Source organism: Gekko japonicus, unplaced genomic scaffold (genome assembly GCF_001447785.1).
Source record: "Gekko japonicus isolate JY-2015 unplaced genomic scaffold, Gekko_japonicus_V1.1 scaffold1319, whole genome shotgun sequence".
Lineage (NCBI taxonomy): Eukaryota > Metazoa > Chordata > Lepidosauria > Squamata > Gekkonidae > Gekko > Gekko japonicus.
This window is the reverse complement of record NW_015160251.1, coordinates 417,955-444,529: the sequence shown is the minus strand read 5'-3', so window position 1 is coordinate 444,529 and position 26,575 is coordinate 417,955. Positions and strand designations below refer to the sequence as shown.

Below are 26,575 nucleotides of genomic sequence, written 5' to 3'. Positions count from 1 at the left end.
GCGCCGACAGAGGAGGGACGAGGCCGGCTGGATTGCCCCGCCGCCTCCAGCGCGCGGCAGGGGGAGGCGCGAGCCTGGGCGCCAGGGAGCCGCCGTGCTCTCCTTTGCCAGTGCGTGGGGGCCCCCCTCCGGCAGCCTCTATCTAGGGCTCGTTGCCTCTCTTCCCGCAACGGGCCTTGCGCCTGGTTTCAGAATAATACTGGAGTGATCTTTGAATACCTTTCTTTCAAGTTTGTGTGAATTAATGAAGTTCAGTGGGTTGCTTTTTTACAGAGGAATTTAGGATTGCTTTAATCTTGTGCACCTGCGAAATTGCTCATCTGAGTATCCTTGTGGGAATCTTCAAGAAGGAAAATAAATCTCTGCTCAGTTCCTGATGTTTGCTAGAATCGCTAGAGCATTGTTCTTAATAAATTGGAAGTGTTAATCAGATTAGCGGCAAGGAAGTGTTTACATTGACAAACACCACGACTGAATTACATCTTGGAGTGAAATGCTATCCATCGACAGTTTCAGGTTTTTTAATATGTATAATGCTAAGAAATGCTCTATGCCATACAAACGAGAACAGCAGTGTGTTGTGGATAGTACTTTGCAGTGCCGCCTCCCTTTAAGAACATAAGAACATAAGAGATGCCAATGTTGCATCAGGCCAAAGGCCTATCCAGTCCAACACTCTGTGTCACACAGTGGCCAGAAATACCAGGTGCCATCAGGAGGTCCACCAGTGGGGCCAGGACATTAGAAGCCCTCCCACTGTTGACCCATCCTTTCCCACAGTTCAGTTGGAAATGAACCCCCAGTCGGCCACCAACGGCTGTATCTGTATTTATTCTGTTTTAATTCTTGCTGAGATTCAGGGCGGATTACGGAATCTGAAACAATCAGGCATCAGTGTATTCAGTGAACTGTGCAATAAGGCTGGGATTGCAGAATAGTTCAACAATACAAACAAAAAGGGGGTGGGACTGTCTGGGGTGTGAAATACAAAATGCACAAAGCAGGTTTCAGTTAAAAGGAAGGTTCTACATATAGAAAACCTTGTGATAAGACTACAAACCTCTCCCTTACAAAGCAATCATTGGTGCTGTTCCAGTATACTACAGATGTAATCCCTTTACCAAAATGCTTTCTTGGACATGACTGTTTTGCACATTGATGTAAGTGTGGAGGTCAGGCCAGTTGCCAGATTTGGGAGGCCCGGGGCAGAGAGTGTCCAGGAGCCCCCGCTCATGCCACCCACCCATCCACTCATGTGTCCCCCTGCCTGTGCGTCTTTCCCACATCCATTTGCAAGCCCACCCACTCCCTCTGCTCACGCGTTCCGCATGCCATTTCTCCAGTCATACAGGGTCGTCCACGCAGCTGGGAGTGCCACAATAGCAGTGCCGGGCAGGATGTGGAACCAGAAATGTAGGTGGCAAAGCCCTTGCAGGCGTGCGGGCCGGGGAGGAGGAGGTGGTAGGGCAATGATTTGGGCGCCCAGGCTCCGGCAGCTGCCCCACCTCGGGATGCTGACACTGGCCCAGGTGGAGGGTCTTCCCGACGTCAGCCAGGCCAGTTCTGTGAGGTGGGAGCCACTGCAGAGAATACACATGAAATGAGGACACACAGCCCACGGAGGGGTGGGGAAATTTTGGGTGACTGTGGTACAGAGCCGCTCCCTCTGCCTTGCAATTGCTCCCCACGTTCTTATCTAAAAATCCTCTTTCTAGTCTCCACTTGGAGCAACGTGCCAGGGATCGAAACCTCCTCAGGGATCAAAACCTCCTGGGTGTCTCCCAAAGCTGGCAGGGTCGCAAGGGACCTATCTACTTGCTGGGGAGGGGGAGAAACGCTGTCACGAGCCAGGCCTGTGGGAGGATGCCAGAGGTTTGACTGAGAGCGCTTTCCCTGCTTGAGATGGGCTTGTCCTGACTGGGAGGAATTTCAGACAGACGATATAATCTGGAAGAGGAACGGTTCCCAAACGGTTTCTGGTCTGTCATTTGAGACAGAACCGTTTTAGAACCAGTTCCCTACCAGAATATATTTGTAATTTCACACACAAACGCTACTGTCCCCTTTAGGAAACGGGGCTGAAGCGTTTTACTTGTCAACCACATCCAAGTAGTCTTCAGTTTCCTCTCCCGGTTCCAATGCGCTTTTTCCCACCATTTTTCACCCATGCGGGCGATCTCTGGCTTTTTTTTTTTTTGAATGTCTGCTTTATAGCGCTATAACAGTATAACGCTATTACACAACAGCATTATATCAACTCCATTGGAATGCCGGGAGTGTTGTGTTATAGCACTATAGCGCTCTAAACCAAACGTTCAAAAAAAAAAAAAAGCTAGAGATCGCCCGCACGGGTGAAAAATGGCGGGGAAAAAGCGGTGCAGTCTGAAATGGCAAACCGCTTCAGATCCAGCTCTTTACCAGAAGGGGAAAGCCATGTGTGAAATGGCAGCCCTATACCGTTTTACTCCACGACAGATCAAAAACGCCTTCAAAACGGGTTAAAAAGGGTAATGTGAAATTCCTCTGGGAGATCTGAGGTTTGATTCCTTTGCCTGGTGAGTTGAGCTGTTGCTCCATCTGCTGTGACCTTCCTCCCGCACACCATTTTTCTGTTGCATGTTTGTCGTTATAAGCCTGTGTTTGCCTGCCAGTTTTGGTTGGGTTTCAGGAGAAGGCGTGGCAGCAGAGGATGGGAGTAGACCTTGAACCTGTGCCTTATTGTTTTGGAGGCATCGCTTTCCACCATGTTGTGCCTAGTTAGCGAAGTTGTTGTCTGTTCTCCTGTTCCTGCTGCGGCCCCCGTCTCCTTGCTTTTATGCCCCCAGATTCTGTCTCAGATTCAGAAATTGCTTTTCATTTCCTGTTGTCCTCTCTGGTTTTCTCAACTTCTCTGTATTGGTCCACCTGCTATGTGAATGGACTGACTTTTGAACATGCAGTCCTTACATTTGTTCATGCAATATGCTTAAAACAAAACTGTTCCTTTGAGTGACAGGGAACTTCAGAATGTCAGAGACAACACTTTTCCTGCATGAAAATAAAACCGGTTTTTAGCCTTTTTAAAATGGATTTTCTCCACCTCTGAAGCTGTTTGTGACAAAAGGCTAAATCTGTTGGGTTTTTTTTCCTGGCTCCTCTTTTAGAAGCTGGCCCCTCGTCCCTTGGCAGTATGCTTACACCAGTGCAGGAAACGGAGTGGGAGGCACTTATTCGTACTGGTCAGATGACTCCTTTTGGAACAAAAATACCCCAGAAGGAAGAGAAGAAGCCCCGCCGGGTCATGCTCAATGAATCGTCTGACTTTGACAAGTATTTGGCGGATCAAGCCAAGCTCTCCTTTGAAAGGAAGAGGCCGTCCGTTCGTAAGGGAGCCAAGCGGAAAGCGAGTTCAGAGAACGGTCCAGCCAGAACTCCAGGGCGTGGCATCAAAGGCAAAGGGGACAAGGGGAAGCGCCGGTCCAAAACAGACGGTTGTCTGCAGAAGCACATGAGGAAGCTGCAGAACCACGTCCTCCACATTCAGTCCAAGGGCAGACTTCCGAGGGCCCAGGAGAGACAGGGAGCGGGTCCGCCCGAGGAGAGTGAAGAGTCTGAATGTGCCCGTGAGGAAGAGCTTTCCGGCCCCGAGGATGAACTGCTTCATGTCCGTGATGACGCCGATGACTACCAAGTGAACCCTCCGCTGCGGAGAAGGACAAATCCGTCACTGACAGAGTTTCCGGAAGAACCCGAGGAGGATGACTTTTCCCCAAGCTCCGACGAAGAGGAAGAAGATTCTGTCAGAAAGCGCAGCATAAAGCGATGCAAAGACGATGGCGACGTAGAGTACTACAAACAGAGGCTGAGGTGAGTCTAAAGCCTGTTTTTGTATCGTGGAAATATAAAATTGTGTTAATGAATGAAGTGACTAGAATTGTAGTCGTTTGTTAGCAGCTTCCCTCTTGCCCATTGCAACATGAACTGTCACGCGCGTAGCAAATGTTTAAATGCCGAAGCCACTTCTCTTCAGCTGCCTTTTTACATAGTAGTGCAGTAGTACTAGTACATAGTAGAAAGTAACAGCGTTCCGTGCGCCTTGGTGTTTAGTCATGCCGGCCACATGACCACGGAAACGTCTTCGGACAGCGCTGGCTCTTCGGCTTTGAAACGGAGATGAGCACCGCAACCCTAGAGTCGGATTCGACTGGCTTTCGAGCAAGGGAAACCTTTACCTTTACCTTTACCTTACAGTTGACCTCATTTATTTATTTAAAATATTTATTACCTGTGTTTCGTCCTGATGGAGCTCCGGGTGGCTTACAACACAGATTAAAAAAAATATAAAAAGCATTAAAACCAAAATTTAAAATCACAGTTTAGGATTGCTTTAATCAAACACAGTTCTAAAATAAAACCATCTTCAGCTGCCTCCTAACAATTGACAGTGGGGAGGCAAGGGGCGCACCTCCCTGGGGAGGCTGTTTTGTAATTGTGGGGCTACCACTGAAAAGGCCCTGTCTCTCGTGTACCCACCAGGTGAGCTTCTTTGATTGATGGGGTGGTCTGGAGGGCCTCTCCCTGTAATCCCCATGAGTGACATTTCTAAAATAAAAGAAGAAAGGCGATACGAGGACGGGGACAGAAAGGAGGATGCCCGCACAGCGAGAATGAGACCCAAAAGAATGGGAGAGAATCCCAGTGCCTTCAGCAGGTAGAGCTAGTTCAGTGGCATCATTCCAAAAATGGATTTGATTTTTTAAAAAATGTTTGTAAAGCTTGACTTTTGGTCCCATATGAGGAGACAAGAGTCACAGGAAAAGACAATCATGCTAGGAAAAGTTGGGAGGCAGCAGGAGAAGAGGCAGGCCCAACGTGCGCAACAGATTGGCCCCGAAGCCACAAAGGCCCTCCATCTGCAAGACCCGAGCAAGGCCGTGGGATTCAGAAGGCTGGCACTTGACGCCCACTCGCTGAGCTTGGCTGCTCTTGTAAGCATCCTGCTCCTTGGGAGGCAGAGTTGCCATTGCTAGGTTTGTAGGGCAGCCAAGCGTGGGGGTGCTGGCCTTTCCAGCACATGAGTTGGGCGGGGGGGGGGAAGCTTACTGGAAATGGATCGTCTTGCAATGTATCCAGTTACAGGGGTGGAAAAGGGTCAGTAAAATCAGTAAAAGTCAGTTTTTTCATCTTGGTCAGTAATTTGTCAGTGTTTTTTTTTTTTTAAAATGGTCAGTAAAGTCAGTATTTCTTTGATTTTTGTGAATGCAGTTTGTGTTTTTCCATTTTCCTAAGAGTAAAAGTGATTCGGTGAAATCTTCCACAAAGTATAGAAACACAATTAATCTCTTAAAACATGAGACAATGAAAATAGAGGTGATGGATATTGTGGGATTCAACATGGCACAGCTCATGCTAGAAGGAGTTGAGAAAGCGATGGAAGAAGAGGGCAAGGGGGGGGAATGCTTGTGGATGGAGTGCAGAAGACTGTTGAGAAACAAATGAGTTTGTGAATAACTTTATTTATTTATTTATTCAATTTATACCCCACCCTCCCCGCTGGAGCGGGCTCAGGGCGGCTTACAAAGAGATTAAACATATAGGTAACAAATTATATACAGTCTTAAAACAAATAATAAAACTCTACGTTATCATAAAGTGCTAGTAAGTGACCAGGTACTTATAACAGTGCTTACAGAAGGCAGAACCAATACTAGTGTTGTAATCAGATGATGTATATTGGTGGTTGGTCTCTATATTTAGGCAACAGCAAAGGCTGTTGGTGGTAAGCCAAGGACCAGGGCCCCTGGGGTCCTTGAGACCAGGGGGGGCCAGACGATTTTGCGACCCGGACCGCAGTGCTCTCTGGGGAACATGTGGGGAAAGGCGGTCCCTCGGGTAGGCAGGTCCCTGACCATAAAGGGCTTTAAAGGTCAAAAACAGCACCTTGAAGCGAATCCGGTATGCTATTGGCAGCCAGTGCAATGCCTTCAGCACAGGCTGGATGTGGTCTCGCATAGGGAGACCCATCAACAGCCTGGCCGTCGCGTTTTGCACCAGCTGCAGCCTCCGGAGTTGCGCCAAGGGCAGCCCCATGTAGAGAGCATTGCAGTAGTCCAATCTCGAGGTGACTATCGCATGAATCCCTGTTGCCAAGTCGTTGTATTCAAGGAAGGGAACCAACTGCCTAATCAGCCAGAGGTGGTAAAAGGCTGATTTGGCATTGGAATTCACTGCCACAGGAAGTGGCGGCTACAAGCATGGACGGCTTCAAAAGGGAATTATATAAGCATATGGAGCAGAGGTCCATCAGTGGCTATTAGCCACAAGGTATAGATAGGGGCTCTGGGGCAAGTGATGCTCTGTCTTCTTGGTGCTTGGGGGGGGGGTCAACAGTGGGAGGGCTTCTAATGTCCTGGCCCCACTGGTGGACCTCCTGATGGCACCTGGTATTTCTGGCCACTGTGTGATACAGAGTGTTGGACTGGATGGGCCTTTGGCCTGATCCAACATTGGCATCTCTTATTTTCTTATGGCAGTGGCTGCTACTTGGGCCTCCATTGTTAGTGAGGCATCCAGGAGCACTCCCAAGCTCCTAACCTCTGGTGCTGGCACCAATGGCGCCTCATCGAAGGTCAGAAGTAGGATCCCTACCCTTGGGCTGCCCTAGCTCAGGTACAGGACCTCCGTTTTCGCTGGATTCAATTTCAGTTGGCTCAGTCTGAGCCAACCAGCCACATCTTGCAACACCCAGTCCAGATCTTCTGGGGTAGAGTCAGACTGGCTGCCCAACAACAGATAGAGTTGGGTGTCATCCGCATACTGGTGACATCCCAGCCCATGCCTCCAGGCAATCTGGGCTAGGGGGTGCATGTAGATGTTAAATAACATTGAGGTCAGCACTGCCCCTTGGGGCACTCCACAAATCAGTGGGTCCCTTTGGGATAGCTGCTCCCCTAGCGCCACCCTTTGTCCCCGACCCTGAAGGAAGGAAGCCAGCCATTGCAAGGCAGGCCCCTGGACTCCAGTGTCGGCGAGGCGGTGGATCAGTAACTGATGGTCGACTATGTCAAACGCCACTGACAGGTCCAACAGCAACATCACTACCAATCCGCCCCCATCCAGATGCCAATCAGTCTACAGTGTTCCAGTGCCCAGCCCGACACGGCCTCCACGAGGGATGGCAGGGCTCGGGTTGGTTCTTTTTTTCATCAAAAAACCAAAGATAAAAGCAAAGACAAGTCTTACCTTACAGTAATTATGTTTTGTTGTCACGTTTATTACTTTTATGTTTGGTTTTTAATATGTTTTTGCTGTTTTATTATCTGCAGTATGTGATTATTTTTAAAGGGGATCCTTTTTTGCCTTAAATTTTGTACAATAACGAAAACGTCCTTTAGTCATAAAATAAAATTCAATAAAATCGCCTCTAACTGTGGGGCTGGCTATGGGGATAGTGGAGGCCAGATAATAATTGTTTATGTTTCCTGGCTGGGCTGGCCCAGGCTAGCGTGATCTCAGCTAGACCTTGGAAGCGATGCAGGCTCAGCCCTGGTTAGTACCTGGATGGTAGCCCTCCAAGGGAGTTCAGGTGTGCCATCAAGGCACAGGCAGTGGCAGGCCACGTCTTTCCTGAAAGCCCTGTGGGGTCGCCAAAGGCCAGCTGTGGCTGGAGGGCGCTTTCCCCACCACCACTCCGTATCCTGGAGGTAATAATAATAATAATACTTTCCATTTATTAATTGCCTTCCCCAGTGGGCTCAAAGCGATGTACAGTTACTCATTATAGACAAGGGACTAACAGTGTTCGTAGGGGCTAAATATTGGAAACAAGAAAAGATTCCTAAGAGAAAGGAACCAGCTATGAAGCTATTGGAAGTCGCAAAAATGGACAAATTATCAGTAATTTTGCAAGGGAAAGATGATAAGGTATTTCAAGAAAGATGGGCAGAGATATATAAATGGATAAAGGAAAAAAAATTGATCATGACTCCTTCAGATTATGTGTACAGAAGTACTAATGTATGTATTATATGTTTTGTAAAATATAAATAAAAATTAAAAAACAAAAACAAAAAAACCCAACAATGTTCGTAGGGGATAGGGAAGACAACATATATTCATTTAATTGCACACGCCGTCACTGCCCGGTGTAGACGTCTTCTGGTTCGGCTCCGTCGTTTTCCGCCCGGCTGCTTGTCGACCAGGCTTCAGGACCCGTATGTCAATCGCCACACTGCCACCGCCTGGCCGGAACATCCACTGCAGGGATTTTTCGTGGCCGAGAAATTCCCCCCCCCCCGCCTTTTCCGAACCTCAACCAGGAAGTCCCGACCGTCAGCTAACACCCTCCCATAAGGGAGATTGGCGTGCCCACCCTCTCTAAGGAGTGGTTCCCATTTTATCTACTCGCCGAAGCTTTCGAATCGCTGCGTGGACGATGAGCTGGGGACAACAGGCTGGCTGCTCACACCAGCGCGGGGCTCGAACTAACACAGTTCGGATGTTAAGACAGTGGGATATACCCACTGTGCCACATGTGTCACATGTCTTTGTCTGTGAGCCGTTACTAGCAGGGTCTGCTTTTAATTTTCCTGGAGCATCCCCAACGTTAGGCTGTTGCTAGGCAGGATTATGTTATCTTGAAATTTATTTGAAAGATAGTAAATGATTTTCTCCTCCCAAAGCTCACAAGATTTTCCCTAAAGGGTCTCCCGTGGAAATGAACCTGAATGATACCTCTGGCTTAAAGGAATAAAGCCTTTCTGAGGGATATGCTAAATAATTAATAAATGTATTAATCCGTAAAATATTTCCTTTTTTATTGAATGTAGCTGTACTTTTTCCATTGATTTAGCTCAATATTAAATCATTTTTAATTCAGTGTTTTCATCAAGAGTAATTTATTTTGATTGAAAGTTTTAATATGATTCACAGCTTAAAATCCATTCAGACAAGTTTTTTTAATAACATTAAGAACGTAACAATTTATCCTTGCCTGAGTCATACATTTCCTTCAGTCGCTAAAGTTACAATAAAAGCCTAAATGAATTTTAGAAATATCAATAACTGTAATTGCCACCAAAACATTACATCTCCTAAAATTTCATAGCTGCAGTTATTGTGGCTGTTAAACTGCAGCTGTCCACATTGACGATTTTATACTAACGCTCCCCAGGTAATCTGTACCGTGGGAAATGCCGCTCCGAGATAAAATGGAGCGAATTTGCCATATAAATGTCATTTGCTCCCATTTCCATCTCATTCATTGTCAGGGTTTTTTTAGTTGTTGATGAAAACAACTGCATGGGAGTCAGGCAAGTCTGGTCCCCGCGCGAGAGAGGCAGTCCTCTTGGATTGCTCTGTTGCGCGCTTTGCTGTGCAGGGAGTCCCGCTTACTTCAAAAGACGGAAAATTAGTTTTCCTTCCCACAATGAAGCTTTCAGGATGGTTGCTGGGGAAATGGTGCCCGCATCAAGGTGGAAATATTGTGCCGTTAAAGCTTGACAGTCCGCCAGCTGTGGTTCTCCTCTGAACATCTGAAGCAAGAGACCAATTAAAAGTTTTGCAGTGGGGGGGAGGCCTGCCAAGAAGGTGCCTCTCCGGTGGTGCCGTATTCTGGTTTTTCTGTCCCCACACTGCGTGAAGGGGAGCCAGGGGCACATGAGCCCCAATTTCAAGGAGAGGAAGGCCTTTAAGAGTAGATGAGAGGTTTTCTTCTAACATGGTCCTTGCAAGCAGTGACCCTAAATGAACGGAAATATTTTATTTTAGTAAGATTCTATTTTTTTTTACTTCTGACTTATGCCGAATTGAAGAATATAAATGGAAGTAAAATAGTCTTTCTGATGGTGTCCACATGTGATGCAAAGACTTTTTTCAAAAACAGTTAAAGAAGCTACCACGTTTGGTGTTCCAATTCCATGGTAGAGTTTCCGTTGTTACAAGATAGATGAACCCTGACTCACATACAAGCAAGTTTGAAAAAAAAAAATGTTATCAGTCTTGCTAACATTCCAGATCACCGCAGACTGTGACAGCAGCCATGAAATTAAAAGACACCTGCTCCTTGGGAGGAAAGCGATAGCGAGTCTAAACAGCATGATAAAACGTAGAGACATCACCCTGCCAACAAAAGTCCGCATGGTCAAAGCAATGGTATTCCCAGTAGTCATGCATGGCTGCGAGAGTTGGACTAGAAGGAAGGCCGAGCGCCGAAGAATAGATTCTTTTGAACTCTGGTGCTTGAGAAGACTCTTGAGAGTCCCTTGGACTGCAAGGAGATCAAATCAGTCAATCCTAAAAGAAATCAACCCTGACTGTTCCCTGGAAGGCCAGATAATGAAACTGAAGCTCAAATACTTTGGCCACCAAATGAGAAGGGAGCACTCACTGGAGAAGACCCTGATGCTGGGAAAGATTGAAGGTCAAAGAAGACGGGGACGGCAAATGATGAGATGGTTGGACAGTGTCATAGATGCAATGAACATGAAATTGACCCAACTTCAGAGGACGGCGGAAGACAGGAAGGCCTGGCGTGATCTGGTCCATGGGGTCGCGAAGAGTCGGACTCGACTGTGTGACGGAACAACAAAAAACATAGAATTTCATGCAATCCTCCACAGGTTTCTTCCTATTAAAACTTTAATAGAATTTGCTTGTGCCGTGCTCCTCCGTCGGTTCATGCATCTTGACTGACTCATCGAAAGACATCCGGTCCTCATCCCTCCTCGTGCCTCTCTGGGGGTGGGTTGTTTTTTTTTTTTGTCCTAACCCTATAGGGAACACGGGACCCCCTCGGGTGTGGAACGGCACCTTTTCACTGTAAAGTCTGCATATTGTCAGGCTGCTGTCTGCTAGGTGAAGCTTCCCCACCTCTGTCAAGTCTTCTCTTATTTATTTATTTATACTTTTATTTATTTACTTAGGCTTTTCCCCCGCCCTCCCACCGAAGTTGCTCAGGGCGGCTTACAGCAATTAAAAACAACATACAATATAAAACCAGCACTTACAGATATAAAATAGAATAAATACAGTAAAGCTAAATAATTACGGCCGCGTCCTGTGGTAAAGTGCTAGTGTGACCCAGCCGGTGCAGTCAGTTCTTATTTGAACGCTTGGCGAAACAGCTCAGTTTTCACCGCTCTACGGAACTGCTGGAGGTCCCGTAGCGCTCTAATTTCATTGGGGAGCTTGTTCCACAGCGTTGGTGCCACCAGGGAGAATGCCCTGGTCCTGGTTACCATCAACCTGGCCTCCTTAGGCCCGAGGGGGGGCAGGCGGTGTTGTGATCCAGACCGCAGTGCTCTTGGAGGAATGTATGGGGAAAGGCGGTCCCTCAGATAGGCAGGCCCCTGACCATTTAGGGCTTTAAAGGTCAAAACTAGCACCTTGAAGCAAATCCAGAATGCTATTGGAAGCCAGTGCAATGACTTCAGCACAGGCTGGATGTGCTCCCACCTGGGGAGACCCATCAACAACCTGGCTGCCGCATTTTGCACCAGCTGCAGCTTCCGAAGTTGCCCCAAGGGCAGCCCCATGTAGAGAGCATTACAGTAGTCTAGCCTTGAGGTGACCATAGCGTGGATCACTGAAGCCAGATCATTGTGCTCGAGGAAGGGGACCCACTGCCTAGTCAGATGAAGGTGTTGTGTGCTGTTGTTAGCTGAGGGTTGATCCAGACATTCGGCACAGCAGCCAGCCTCCACTGGGCCCAGCTGCATGGACTGGGGTGCCCTGTACAAACTGGTAATCACATGTGCAAATAATCTATGCCCAACTAACCTGGGAAGGGCGGCTGTTGTGTGCTGGAGTGCCCGACTCTCATGACATCCTTTGTGTGGCGACGGACGTGCCGCTTGCTGTGCATCAGTTTTTCAGCTTGGGGGGGGGGGGAGGCACGAAGTCACAGCTGACCTATAGCGACCCCGTAGGGTTTTCAAGGCAAGGGATGTTCACAGGTGGTTTGCCATTACCGGCCTCTGCGTCACGACCCTGGCATTCTTTGGAGGTCTCCCATTCGAATTCTGGCCAGGCCCAGCCAGGCCCTGCTCTGCTTTTGAGATCTGGCGAGAGCTGACCCTGTGAAAATCTTCTCTGTGCAATTTGTGGAATCAGGCCAGTTTTCCTGGTGGGCACCAGGGGGCGCCCTGCTTCCTCTTCCTCCTCCTCTAAAGGGAATAAAGCCTGCCATGTCAGATTACGCAGGGAAGCCATTGAAACTCTCATAAACATCAACACCATTTCAACAGGAAAGAAGAGCGTTTAAAAATCATTGAATAGGGCATGGTTTCCTGTCCTGAAAAACACAAAGTGCTCTACATCTGACAGTAGCACTACGGATAAGATTAGAATTTCAACAGCCAATCTGTATGCAAAAGAACCTCCGCAGGAAAGCTCCTCCATTAGCACGTCACAGCCTGGGGAACTCCTACAAGATAATGACTCAGCCCTACCCCACCTTCCTGAGGAGATATAAATTACCTGCCTACCTTTTTTCTTCTAACATTGAAACAGAGAGGACTCCATCTTTCTGTGATATACCTCTGAGGATGCCCGTCACAGCTGCTGGCGAAACGTCAGGTCCTACAGTGCCAAGACCACGGCCACACAGCCCGGAAAAACTACAACTAAGGGATAAAGCTTATTCATCAGGCATGATTCTTACCTTGCCGATAAAATTAGGAAGGCAGTCTACTCTTACACAAACCTCCTACAGGTTTTGAATCCAGTGGTACCTTCAAGACCAACAAAGTCCATGCACACTGCCATTGGATTAAAAAATAGTTCAACTGCTTCAGACCGACGTGGTTGCCCATCTGGACGAACCTACTATTTCATAAATTAATTTGTCACTAAGATGGACCGTCCTATTCTTTCTTGGCAGAGACAGTTGGAGGTGTAATGTCTCTTATTATAGCGGTGCAGTCGTACTCACAAGCACAACACAGTTCAGGTCCACGACCTCGTTTATTCAATAGTTTCCTCAATACAAGATAAGCCCCGACCTGCGGGGAAGAAGGAGAGAGGGAGGAGTGCCTCTCTCAATCCTTTTCAGGTGTATAGAAACGATACAACTTAATCTTAAAGAGATATACAACACATCTCCCTTTCATAGTTAAAATAACAATGAGGATTACATTGATAATAACATACTTAAAACAATGATTAAATTTTTAAAATCCATATCTTTCAGGTCGAAACACTGATCTACCATGTGCGGTAACATATATCGATTGCCTATGATATTCTGGTACCTCACCATTTTCTCTCTTCTCCTCTCTTCTCCTTTTTCGATATTTTCTCTAGTATCCCCCTCTTTCTGAGCTTTGAGCCTCCGTCTATTTCTTATATACACTTGGCCATTATCTGTCACCACCTGATATGCTCGAGGTTGCTCGCACCGGCGTATGACCCTAGCTGGCGCCCACCCCGCCCGTGTTTCCACCCATACTTTCTCATTTTCTTTCAATGGCCTGAGTGGTTTTGCTCCTCGATCATAATAATATTTCTGTCTCTCCTGCCGTTTCTTCAGGTCCTCTCTCACCCCAACTGCTACTTTAGGCTGTAGCATCTCTGTTGTTATGGGCAACTTAGTCCTTAATTTTCTTCCCATGAGTATTTCTGCTGGGGAATACCCCATATCCGTTATCGGTGTATTTCTATACTCTAAGAGTGCTAGATGTGGATCTGTATGTGTCTCTTCAGCCTTTTTCAGCACTTGCTTTATTGATTGAATTGTCCTCTCCGCCATTCCGTTTGACTGTGGATACCCCGGGGTACTTAGACTCTGCCCACTTCTGACACCATGTAATGTCTCTTATTATAGCGGTGCAGTCGTACTCACAAGCACAACACAGTTCAGGTCCACGACCTCGTTTATTCAATAGTTTCCTCAATACAAGATAAGCCCCGACCTGCAGGGAAGAAGGCTTAAAAACGGAGAGAGGGAGGAGTGCCTCTCTCAATCCTTTTCAGGTGTATAGAAACGATACAACTTAATCTTAAAGAGATATACACCACAGGAGGCAAGCATGTGGACACTGGAGCAAAACTGTCCCCCCCCCTCCCCCGGGGATGTTTTCCTGGACTTATTTATCTGGCTAGAGATGAGAGGGCTTGGTGGAGTCTGAACGTGGTCTCTTCTGGCACCAACTGGGACATCTGCCAGAGCACGTGAAAACAGAGTTGTGGTTTTGGTCCGCTTTGGTAAGCGCCTTGTAAGTTTTGGCAGCTGGAGGCACACAAGGGTTGTTTTGTTATGGTTGTTTTCCAGGGCTGGGACCAGTGTTCCCTCTAAGCTGAGTTAGTGTGAGCTGGCTCACAGTTTTTTAACCTCCGGCTCACACGTTTTTGTCTTAGCTCAGGAAGGAAGGCTCCAGAGCAAACTAATTTATGCCGTAGCCAAATAACTTGCTCACAATTCTAATGCCAGTAGCTCACAAAGTGGAATTTTTGCTCAAAGGACTCCACAGCTTAGAGGGAACATTGGCTGGGACTCATTTGTAAGACTGACAGGTAGCTCACGATGTGGCCGTCTGTCTTTCCCTTGTCTTTGTAAAACAGCACTGTGGCGTTTGACCAGAAGTGATGGAGCGGGTGCAGAGGAGAGTGACGAGGATGATCAGGGGCCTGGAGACCAAGAAACCCTGTGAGGAAAGGCTGAGGGACTTGGGAAGGTTCAGTGTGGGGAAGAGGAGGTTGAGGTGGGACATAGTGCCTCGGGCGGGGCCCCCACACCTGGTAGAGTGTCTGAGCTCTTATTGGGAGGTGGGACTACTGACGAAGGACAGCCCGACAGCCAGTGAGAGAGAGGGACAGGGTGGAGGGGAGGATAAAAGGGGAACAGAAAGGGAGACCGGGGAGGAAGAGAGGCAGAGGAGAGGACGGAGGCGGGCTGACCAACGGTCGGAGAGAGGCGGCGTGGCAGACGCCTCCAGTGGCTCTTGCGGGCGCAGGTTTGCCTTGGCGAGGTAATCAGGTAGCCGGCCCCATTCTGAGGTCTCCCGTTCCCTTGCAAAGAGGGGCAAGCGCCATTGCGGGACGGCGACTGGGGGTAGGGACTCCCCCGCGGAGCGGGCGGGAGCGCCACAGTGCCCATGTGGGAAATGGAACCTTTCAAATCGCTTTTACATTTTAAAAAGTAATTTCCCTCATCCATTCTCTGTTTCTGTCATAATAACCGAAACGCGTCTGAATCAGCAAGGGGATCCGTCTTGCAAGTCCTTCCTTTCTTAGTGGTGTGAGGTTTGTTTTTTTCTTGGCTCGTAGTGGTGGTGGTGGGGACTGTATTGATGCGTTATGTCAAGTGGTTTTCCATATGCAAGTGAATAACTGGACTGGGAGGTTCCTGGCAAAGGACCCCGTCCAGGCAGGGGGGCACACAGACCCCGCCCCCCACTGGCGTGTATTAATGCTCCCATCTGATTTCGTTTTTACGTTGTCTGGCAATAAATTCATCTCACGTCACATTACATGATCCTTTTGTGAAAACGGCAGACTGGTCATTTCTCTGGGAATAAGGCTGTGTAGCAGAGTGTCTGGTGAAAGTTCAGCATGAGGGTTTTAGTACTTCCTGACAGTGTTGTTGGGTGTAGTGTATTATTATTATTATTATTATTATTATTATTGGTCTTGGTAGCACCTGAGATCATAACTGTGGTGGCGGGAGGGGCAGGGTCTGGTTTGCTTGGCTCTTGGACTCTGTAGCACATCCTCCACTGCTCCTGAGTTGCCTTCCTAGAAGACCTGTGAAGTTGCACCCTCCTGTGTCCAGTGGACACCCTGTATTTAGTGCACAAACCCAGTCTGGACACATTTGCCCCATCCGAGATCCCCCAGAGAGCATGCGGCTCACCTGGGCCCAGGTCTCCTATGTCAAAATCCACCCTCCTCTTTGCTGGTCCACAGGGGTGGCTTCTTTTCCTTCCGGTTTAGCTTTTCTTCCGTGCTGGTTGCATAAACCGCCACGGCAGGTGTCGCCTGCTATCGTCAAGGCAAGTGGTGACTCTTTCTGTCATTGCAGGAGGTGGCGAAAACAGCAGCTGAAAGACCGCCACGGGCGACTGATGGCAGGGGAAGATCCGGACGAAAGCGATGCCGAATTTGACGAGAGTTTCCGTGTGCCAGGTTTTCTCTATAAGAAGCTTTTCAAGTATGTATCACCGTTGGGGCGAGTGGGAAAAGTCTGGTAACTTAAACTAATAATTATTATTACCGTGCGGCAGTGTGCGTGTGGAATAGCCAGGAGATTCTAAGATTGTCTGGCAGCCAGAAGTTCTAGCTCTTTTAGCATTAGACACCACTAGACCTGTTTTGAAGGCAAGAGACGTTTCAGAGGTGGTTTGCCACTGCCTGCCTCGCCGTCACATCCCTCGTATTCCTTTGAGGTCAACCCATCCAAATACTAGGCGGGGCTAACCCTGCTTCGCTTACGAGATCTGGGCTGGCCTAATGTAAGCTGCGGGTAGATTCCCACTCCGTGCAGCTAAATGTGTTGCCTTCCGTGAAGACAGTTTCAGGTGGGTAGTCGTGTTGGTCTGCGCTGAAAGAGCACGATTTCAAATCCAGGAGCACCTTAAAGACCAAGCTCCTGGACTCGAAACCTTCAGAGAGTCGAAGCTCCCTGTGTGATATCTCCATGAAGAGATCTGACAAAGGGAGGTTGGATTCTGGAAAGCTTTCCCCCTGGGAATCTTGTTGGTCTGTGAGGTGCTGCTGCTGGTCTCTAATCTTGCTCTGCTGCTCCCCGTTCAGAGGTATCACACCTCTGAGTCCCCAGAGAGCCAGGAGGCAACATCAGGGAAGGCCTCGGCCTCTGTGCCTCACTGTTGGCCCTCCAGAGGAACCAATTGGCCCCTGTGAGAGACGGGAGGCTGGACTAGATGGACCCTCCCTGACCTGACCCAGCAGGGCTCTTCTGAGGTTCCTATCAGGGGAAGGCCTCGGCCTCTGTGCCTCACTGTTGGCCCTCCAGAGGAACTGGCTGGCCCCTGTGAGAGACGGGAGGCTGGACTAGATGGACCCTCCCTGACCTGACCCAGCAGGGCTCCTCTGGTGTTCCTATCAGGGGAAGGCCTCAGCCTCTCTGCCCTGTTGCTGGCCCTCCAGAGGAACTGGCTGGCCCCTGTGAGAGACGGGAGGCTGGACTAGATGGACCCTCCCTGGTCTGACCCAGCAGGGCTCTTCTGAGGTTCTTCTCAGGGGAAGGCCTCGGCCGCCATGGCCTGTTGTTGGCCCTCCGGAGGATCTGGTTGGCCACTGTGTGAGACAGGAGGCTGGACTAGATGCTGACCCAGCAGGGCTCTTCTGAGGTTCTTATCAGGGGAAGGCCTCGGCCTCTCTGCCCTGTTGCTGGCCCTCCGGAGGAACTGGCTGGCCCCGTTGTGAGAGACGGGATGCTGGATTAGATGGACCCTCCCTGGTCTGAATCCAGCAGGGCTTCTAATGTAAGCAGGGAAAGGATCGAAAGTACGGCACAGTGTGTAAGTCTGCACTGGCATTCTGCAGCGAACTGAAGAAGTAGTCTCTCTCTCTCTCTCTCTCTCTCTCTTGCCTGCATCTGCCCACTTTTTATCTAGCTGGGTAGGGGTGTTACCCATCCTGTACGGGCTTCATGACTGTGAAACCCCGAGGGGCCATTGCTGCCTAATTGGTCAGTTTTAAGCAAACACTCCCGACCGGGTGAGTGGGAAGCTGCCTCAGTATACCACTTCCTGTGGCTTGATGCCCTCATGGGCTGACGCTGGGATTTTCAGCCGAGTTTTTGCGCATCAGTGGAACTCCGCTTGGTCAGCAGGGTCCCCTGCGGCTGCTGTGTGGACTCAGTAGTGTAGCGGGTGAGGCTGCTGGAGCCATCCTCCAAATCCCTGGGTCTGTTACCAAGGGAATTTGACCGAGACAGGCAACTGAAGATGGATCTTGGCAAGAAGAGCTTCCCTGATGCAGGGCATCCCCCGCGCGTACGTGACTCAGCTGGCAAAACCTCCTGAGTGGTTAAAAAAGATCAATGGAGCTGAATGGTCTTTCTGACTCGCAGGGCTGTCGAGCAGCGGGGCTTTCCGCAGCAGAAAAGGGAGCGTGTCGTCAGCCTGGCCCTCGTGGAGGAGGAAGATGGCAGGAGAGGAGTCCAGGCAGCTGGACCCAATCTGAAACAAGCCCCCCCTCCCCCCAACCGGCTTTATTTCTCTCGGCCAGCCTTCTGAAGCCCGAAATCTTGTCTTGGGTTGTCTGTGAAATGGTGAATAAGGGCAGAGGCGTGGTCCTTGTTGAGAAAAAAAGCTTGTTTTCCAAAAGGCCTCTTTCTGCACTTTCTGGTCACCCAGAGGAGGAGAGGAGATTGGATTTATACCCCGTGCCCTTCACGTGGAGCCTCAGAGCGGCTGACAAGCTCCTTTCCCTTCCCCTCCCCCACAACAGAAACCCCGTGAGGGAGGCGGGGCCGAGAGAGCTCTTGGCAGAAACTGCTCTTGAGGGGACAGCTCTGAGAGAACTTGTGACTGACCCACGGTCACTCCAGCAGCTGCATGAGGAGGAGTGGGGAATCAAACCCCGTTCTCCCAGATTAGAGTCCGCCGCTCTTAACTGCCACACCAGACTGGCTCTTTAGCAACAGTTAGATTCGAGTCCAGCAGCACCTTAGAAACCAGCAAGAGTTTCGGCATCTAAGCTTTCAGAGCTCCCTAGGCCGGACACAAGCAGGAATTGAGGCCTCAGAGTCACAGCGCTGAACCTAGAAGGGGGGGGGGGTAGAGATTGTTGGTTGTTATATTCTATTCCCGTGTGTGTGCATCAAGACAATAAGCAATTAAAAAGTACAATAAGCAGGTGTCCCAACAGCAGTTGACTTCCTTTTGTGCCCCTGAAAATGGTATTATAATTAGGTTAGTTGCAGGTAGCAAAACACCCTGTTGGGGCTGTTTTCTGTGGAATAGTATTGAGGGAAACAGGAGAGGCAAAAGAAACTGCAGATTCTGGATGTTCCACTTGAATTTACTTTTTGTCAGCTCCTTTCCCTGCTTTTCTCTGCAGCTGCCCCTTTGTTAAAACGCATCCTCTGAACCTCGCGGTTCCCATTTAGCTACTGAATTCTCTGGATATGTGGATTCTGCTTTCATAATTGTTTTGAAGACTGTCTTGTTCCTGTGGTGAGACATATTTCTTCATTTCAGGAATGCTTTTTTAAAAAACTAGGTTAAGAAATAACGTGCATAGATCGACATGCATCGTGTTACACAAAAGCTTACACATGTACACTGTTCAAGCAGCCAACTTCTCCAGTGAAGCGGGTTGATAGTCCTCCAGTCTCATAAACCAATAACCATCAAAGCAGTTATATAAAACTTACATAGAAATCATAACATTAAGATAAGACACACTCCCTAATTTGTAGAATTTCACTAATAGACTTGGTGTAGCGGTTAAGTGTGCGGACTCTAATTTGGGAGAACCGGGTTTGATTCCCCACTCCTCCTCCACTTGCACCTGCTGATGTGACCTTGGGTCAGTCACAAGCTCTGGCACAGCTGTCCTTGAAAAAGAGCAGTTTGTGTCAGAGCTCTCTCAGCCCCACCCACCTCACAGGGTGTCTGTTGTGGGGAGGGGAAGGGAAAGGAGTTTGTGAGCCGTTCTGAGACTCCAAGTGAAGGGCGGGGCATAAATCCAACCTCTTCTCTCTTCTCTTCTACCTCCACACAAAGCTGCCATTTCAGGAACTGACGGCCATTCAGACCCAGACAAAGATCTTAGTAGGTCTTCCCTGGTGCCTTGACGTGGATGGCCCAGGCGAGGCCGGTCTCATCAGGTCTCAGAAGCTACGCCGGATCGGCCCTGCTTAGTACGTGGGTGGGAAGCCACCAAGGAAGTCCAGGGTTGCTACGCAGAGGCAGGCAACAGCCAACCGCCTCTGCTCGTCTCTTGCCCTGAAACCCCCAGGAGAGGTTGCCACGGAGCCAGCTGCACCTGGACCGCGCGTCCCACCACCCCTCGCTGCCCCTGTCAGCAGAGAATCCGGCATCTCTAACCCTGTTCGAAGTGCTGTTCCGATGGCGGCATCGCCTCTTTATTGGGCACACTGTCCATTTTCGTAGGGCCTGATCCAGGCGGGGGCAGAGCCGTGTTGGTCTGAAGCAGCAGAACAAAGGTTGAGTCCGGCCGGGCCCCTTGGAGACCCACTGAGTTTCATGCAAGGCACAAGCTTCCGCATTTGGTTGGTCTTAAGGGTGCCGGTTGGACGCAGCCTTTGTTCCGTGGGGCCTGTACGTTTTGTCTGGCGTGTGCTCTTTAGGCCTCCTCCTCATTTAAAGGCTTCTCGGTGAAACAAAGCGATGCCTCCCCCTCAGTAAGTGTCGTCAGAAGCATCCGTGGTAGTGAGCCAATCAGCAAACCATCAAAGGGAGGCGGAAAAGTCTTCTGCTCTAGTAGAGCATTGCCTTTGTGCTGCTGGTTGCATTCCAAGGCTGTGGAATTACTAAATTATGGGATTTGCAAGATGTCCTTAGTAGCTTTACCCCATTATTCCTTGGAGGGAATGGAGTTTTGTCCTACAGGTCGTCTTGGAATGCTCTGCCAGCATTTTACATCCCTGTATGTTGGCGACCACACTCTGTCCTCCAGTCTAAATGACTTATTGGACTGGCATCTGTGTTTTTCTTTTCTATCCTAGCTCCTCGCTTGTAAGTGAAGTCTTAGCCACTTCTCAGTTAACTACGCAGAACTGACGTGGCTGTCCATGTCAGCTTGCTTTTGCAACAGGAACTGCTCGTAGACACACACCCCCATCTCCTGCTTGCCCTCATCACACAATCTTTTTGGTGGTGCCTCACCTTTCCTCTCCCACGTCAAGGGCCTTCTCTGTGGTGGCCCCATCCTGGCCGGATGCTTTGTCAGAGAATATGTGTGCCCTGCAGGGCGTTGTTAGCTTCTGCAGGGCCTGCAAGACTTCCTTCCGCCAGGCTTCTAATTAGTTGTTATGTAAGTGAGCTGCGGTGGCTCAAGTGGTTAAGACGCTGAACTGCAGGCTGTGGAAGGTCGGTAGTTCAGCAGTTCGAGACCCGGGTGCCGCATGATGGAGTGAGCTCCCATCTCTGGTTCCAGCTTCTGCCAACCTAGCAGTTCGAAAGCAAGAAATTGCAAGTAGATAAATAGGTACCGCTTCGGTGGGAAGGTAACAGTGTTCCGTGCGTCTTGGTGTTTAGTTGTGCCGGCCATATGACCACGGAAATGTCTTCGGACAGCGCTGGCTCTTCTGCTTGGAAACAGAGATGAGCACCGCAACCCTAGAGTCGGACTTGACTGGCTTTCGAGCAAGGGAACCTTTACTTTAAGTCTTGTGGTTCTATTGTTTCCACTGGATCATTTCATTGTTGGATTATTGAATGCAGCCATGTTCTATAGGAGGTTTATATAGTTGGTTTTAAATGGTATACACCTGAAAAACAAAACGGTGCTTGCTGACTGTATGTCCCTTCCCCCTGCCTCCAAATCAGGGGAGACAGAGATCAGAACTCTTTGATTTCTGTCTTGCTCCTGCTAAGTCACGCCTTGTGGTATCAGGTAGTGCTGCTGGTAAAGAGCCCCCCCCCCCTTCACTGTTTACGGTGTGTGTCTTTCAACAGCAGCTGCCTGGTAACCGAGCCCTCCCCTCTGTCACACTCCATTACATTTTAACAGTCCTCCTTTATAATGGACTGGCAAAACCATTGCATTTGGTGGTTGAAAGAACCGTCAGGGGCTGCTCTCACAAAAATACACCCAGTAAAATACCCTCTAATTATCATGTCTCGGCTTAATTAGAACTCCTTGGATGCCGTGTGAGGAGGACGAGTGTATCGCATCTAATGCCTGACAGTATAAAAAATGCATGATGTTGTAAATGCAGGGCTCATGTAAAACACACATGCTGCATGTTACGGTAACTAGCTTTTGAACCTTGCTGTGAATGACTAATTCATGAGTACTTTCTGTTACAAGCCGCTCTTTGCCCGTCTCCTTTTGCTTTCTTATTTGTAGGTACCAGCAGACAGGTGTTAGGTGGCTCTGGGAATTGCACGGCCAGCAGGCGGGAGGAATTCTGGGAGACGAGATGGGATTGGGCAAAACCATCCAGATAATTGCCTTCTTGGCAGGTCTCAGCTACAGCAAGATCAGGACTCGCGGTTCAAATTACAGGCAAGTGCTCTTCGGCAGACAATCAGTCTGTGGAGCTCAATTAATATTTCATTGGATGGATTGCTGGGGAGGAGGGCCCTGTGAATTATTAACGACATTTCAATTACAGTATTCCTTTAATTCTTTTAGTGGGGGGGGGGGGACATCAAAGGGAAAAAAATTTTTTACGAGACAATGGGGCTGGAGGGCAGGAAAAAATTAAACATGTAACACTCTTAATGAATTCCAGGCACCGATGGCTCATTTGGCAGATGAGCCTCACCAGATATTTTTGGGTCAATATTGTGTCTTAAGGTGAGCTAGTGGCAAATGGATTGCTTACAAATTCAATTATGTTAATATCAGTAGTTTACGCAGTATGGAATTTTCAATTAGATGCAGTTCCCTTTAGGTGGACGGTATTATGTTTTATGGCACAATATTTGCAGTGGCCAGGCAGCGGCCCCACGACTTTGCCCAGCAGACAGGAAGTCGCGAGCCTCTCCGTGGCGATGAACGTGAGAGTCAAGGGTGGCTCTGAGCATGCGATCCCACCTCCTTCACATTGGCTCCTTATCCCTCCTCACCTTCTTCATAAGAACATAAGAGAACATAAGAGACGCCAATGTTGGATCAGGCCAAAGGCCCATCCAGTCCAACACTCTGTGTCACACAGTGGCCAGAAATACCAGGTGCCATCAGGAGGTCCACCAGTGGGGCCAGGACACTAGGTGCCCCTCACACTGTTGCCCACCCCCCCCAAGCACCAAGATGACAGAGCATCCCTTGCCGCAGAGCCCCTATCTATACCTTGTGGCTCATAGCCACTGATGGACCTCTGCTCCATATGCCTATCTAATTCCCTTTTGAAGCCGTCCATGCTTGTAGCCGCCACCACTTCCTGTGGCAGTGAATTCCAAGTGTGAATCACTCTTTGGGTGAAGAAGTACTTCCTTTTATCCGTTCTAACCCGACCGCTCAGCAATTTCTTGGAGTGCCCCCACGAGTTCTTGTAGTGTGAGAGAGGGAGAAAAGTACCTATTTCCCTACCTGCTCTTTCCCATGCATAATCTTATAAACCTCCTTCTTCCCATCACCCCTCCTTGAAACCTCAAGTAGGAAGTTATTTGTGGCTCTGAGTCCAGGGGAGTCGGCGAAGTGGCTCAAAACTCCCGGAAAACCCAATGAGTGGATGGGTCTTCGGTTGTGCTCCTCTTCCTGAAGAGGCCTGTGTGTGTGTGTGTCTGTGTCATATTTGAGACCAGAAGGTTGTGATGGCTCTTTGGCTGGGAACATGGGCCGATTCAGTTTTTACTTTTCCAAATTTATATTAAGGGTGGGAAGGGTCACAGAGCTTGCAGTCCCCGTGGCGGCACCTTTGAGACTCAGATGAATGGAGTACTGTAACTTATTACACCAGCAGTGTAATATAGATGCCGTAGACAAAGCTGTGTGCTTCAAGTGCAGCGTATTCCTAGAGGCTCCCCCGCTATTCTTTTGTTGTTGTTCAGTCGCACAGTCGAGTCCGACTCTCCGTGACCCCATGGACCAGATCACGCCAGGTCTTCCGCCGTCCTCTGAAGTTGGCTCAACTTCATGTTCGTTGCATTGATGACACTGTCTAGCCATCTCATCCTTTGCCGTCCCCGTCTTCTTTGACCTTCAATCTTTCCCAGCATCGGGGCCTTCTTCTCCAGCGAGTGCTCCCTTCTCATTGGGTGGCCAAAGTATTTGAGCTTCAGTTTCATTATCTGGCCTTCCAGGGAACAGTCAGGGTTGATTTCCTTTAGGATTGACTGATTTGATCTCCTTGCAGTCCAAGGGACTCTCAAGAGTCCTCTCCAGCACCATAGTTCAAAAGAATCTATTCTTCGGCGCTCGGCCTTCCTTTATAGTCCAACTGTCGTAGCCATATTCTTTAGCATAACTTGATTCGTGAGGAGACCTTCCTCAGCATAATTCTCTATAATACAGTCTGTACCTAACACCCTCCTATATGTGTCTTCAAGATATTTGTAGATTTCAAAACACGGGCACTTGGAAGGCTTTCCCATGCCAGTCCCCTGGACTTAATGGGAGTGGCGGAAAGGTACATCTGTGCTGTGGCACCCCTCCCGTTTAGTTCCGGAGACGGAGGCGGGCCGGGCTCCTTTTCATTCAGAGTCTGGACACCCTTTGGCTTTCCTGTATCACAGATCTCTGAAGTGGTGCTCTCGCCCTCGTGCATGTGCGCCTGCTTTGGCTTTTGAACACTGACTCACAAGAGAGCATCCACTTCACTGTTATTTATCAAATTTTGTTACGTTCTTCTCTCCCGTCCCCACCCATTTTATCCTCACAGCAACTATGTGATATTAGGCTGGGAGGCGGCGACGGTCCCAAAGTTATCCCACTTACTTTCGGGGGGGGGGGATTTGAGCTCAGGCCTTCCTGGTTCTGGTCGGAGATGCTCGCCGTGGCCCTGTGCCGGATGCAGGGCCTGTTCGTTGCCAGCTGTTAAAGGAAAAGGAGGAAGACATCCACTCTCCCCAGGATTGCAGGATGTGAATTAATGTATGTTACCCTGCTTCCCTGTATTATGCTGAGGCCCCGAGGACAGGTTTGACACTATTATGCTCTGCAGGAGTCCCTGTGTTCACTCAGGCTGCCCGTGCACTGCGCTGGATACATGCCCATTTGTGTCAATCTGTGTTGGTATCTGTATTATTAATAGTTTTATTTGCTGCATCCTTTTTCGATTCTGTCTTTTGTTTGTCCGTAAATCTTGCTGATTTTTAAGCTTTTTAACCAGCTCATTTCCCTAGCCCACCGTCTAAAGTAGCATTCTCTCTGTAGCATTTACAACTGATTGGCTTCCTGCACCCTCAACGGGAGTAATTGCTAGCATGAAGGTGGAGAGCTGCCCTAAAATGCAATGGTTTAGTTCTTGGATCTTGGCACGGGCGCTTGTAAAACAAGTCGCAGAGTGGACTGTGAGCAGTGTCCCCTCTAAGCTGAGTTAGTGTGAGCCAGCTCACAGTTTTTTAGCCTCCAGCTCACACATTTTACTCTCAGCTCAGGAAGGATGGCTCCAGAGCAAATATTTATGCAGTATCCAAATCGCTTGCTCACGACTTCAATGCCAGTAGCTCACAGAGTAGAATTTTTGCTCACAGGACTCCACAGCTTAGAGGGAACATTGACTGTGAGTGTCATGATTGGTTACGTGCTTCGTCGGCTTCCCCCCCCTTCCTATGACATCACATTGCCATTTTATTTTTGTCACTTTGAGGATTCGTTCCCGAGACTTGCCACGGCAGCTGTGGCTACAGGTATTGTGGGAAGTGTGGCTCCTTTTAATCGAAATACACATACAGCCAGGCCACATTTGGTTCACGGGGGCCACGGGAGGCTTCTTAACTAAGCGTGAAGAGACGTGAGCATCCCTGCTTGTTGGTTTTTTTAAAACACGCTTTCTGAGACAAATAGGAGCTGTTGTGCCTTTGGAGTAGGAGCTCGTTCACCCAGGTGAGAGAGAAGGTGACTTCTTTCAGAAGCCCAGCCTCAAGGCAGAGATTCCAAGCCGTTAGTGTTTGGAAGTCAAGTCACACCTCATGAAATGTAATTCTTTCAATAATGGACAGATAGTTAGTTTGAGGTGGGGAGCCGTGTTGGCCTGCGGTAGAAGGACTCGGTTTGAGTCCAGGAGCACTTTAGAGATCCATGAGATGATCTAACGAAGGGGGCTTTAATTTTCAAAAGCTTCTGCCCTGGAAATCTTATTGGTCTCCAGGATGCTACCGGACTGGAGTCTAGCTCTGCACCATAACGCCGTTTCTGTTTTTTGTCTTTTAAATCCCACACCTTCCTTCCTTTCAGTTGGCTTGCTTTGAGACTGAGGAAACAACACGATCTCTGAAGTTGGAGGTGAAAATTGGATCTTTGCTTCCTCAGTAGCATCACCCCTTCTTCAAAAAAATATATTCACAACTGCTACTAGTATCTAAACAGTAGAGTCGGACAGTTAGCCGTCACTGTTCACATCCTGTGATCCATAATGGAAAAGCAAGGTGCCTTGGATTGTAGCCCAGATCTCATTATTAATATGGCATCGAGGGATATATAATTCAATTTTTTTTAAAGTGCCCAATATATTACCCTGAGAACCGAATAATTTATGAGTGAGAGGGTCCCCCCCCCCCCCGGAAGATCCTGTCCTGCAAAAAGCTGACTAATCCCCAAGATACAGAATAGTGTAGGGTGGTCCTCCTTTCCCGATTGCCCAGTAGCTTGGAATTACCGTGTTCCCTTTCTTCTTCACTTTTGATCTTTATTCGTCTTTATGTGGGAAAGCCATAGCTGATGTGTTCAGCTTTATGTGAAATGTGGTGGTGTACTTCCTGTGGAAACGGAGCGATGAATGTGGTATCGCATTAAATAACACAGCATACCAGCTGGTAGAAAAATAGTGGTCTTG

General features: G+C 48.8%; 1 protein-coding gene across 1 annotated transcript in view; it reads left to right on the top strand.

Annotated features, from left to right (window-relative positions):
* Positions 1 to 26,575, top strand: part of ERCC6 (excision repair cross-complementation group 6) — a 77,115-nt gene that overhangs the window by 14,325 nt on the left and 36,215 nt on the right. Inside the window, exons 4-6 of the mRNA XM_015414199.1 lie at positions 3,144 to 3,846; positions 15,998 to 16,126; positions 21,982 to 22,140. Coding sequence (XP_015269685.1) covers positions 3,144 to 3,846; positions 15,998 to 16,126; positions 21,982 to 22,140 — 991 coding nt within the window. The remainder of the gene's footprint in view (positions 1 to 3,143; positions 3,847 to 15,997; positions 16,127 to 21,981; positions 22,141 to 26,575) is intronic.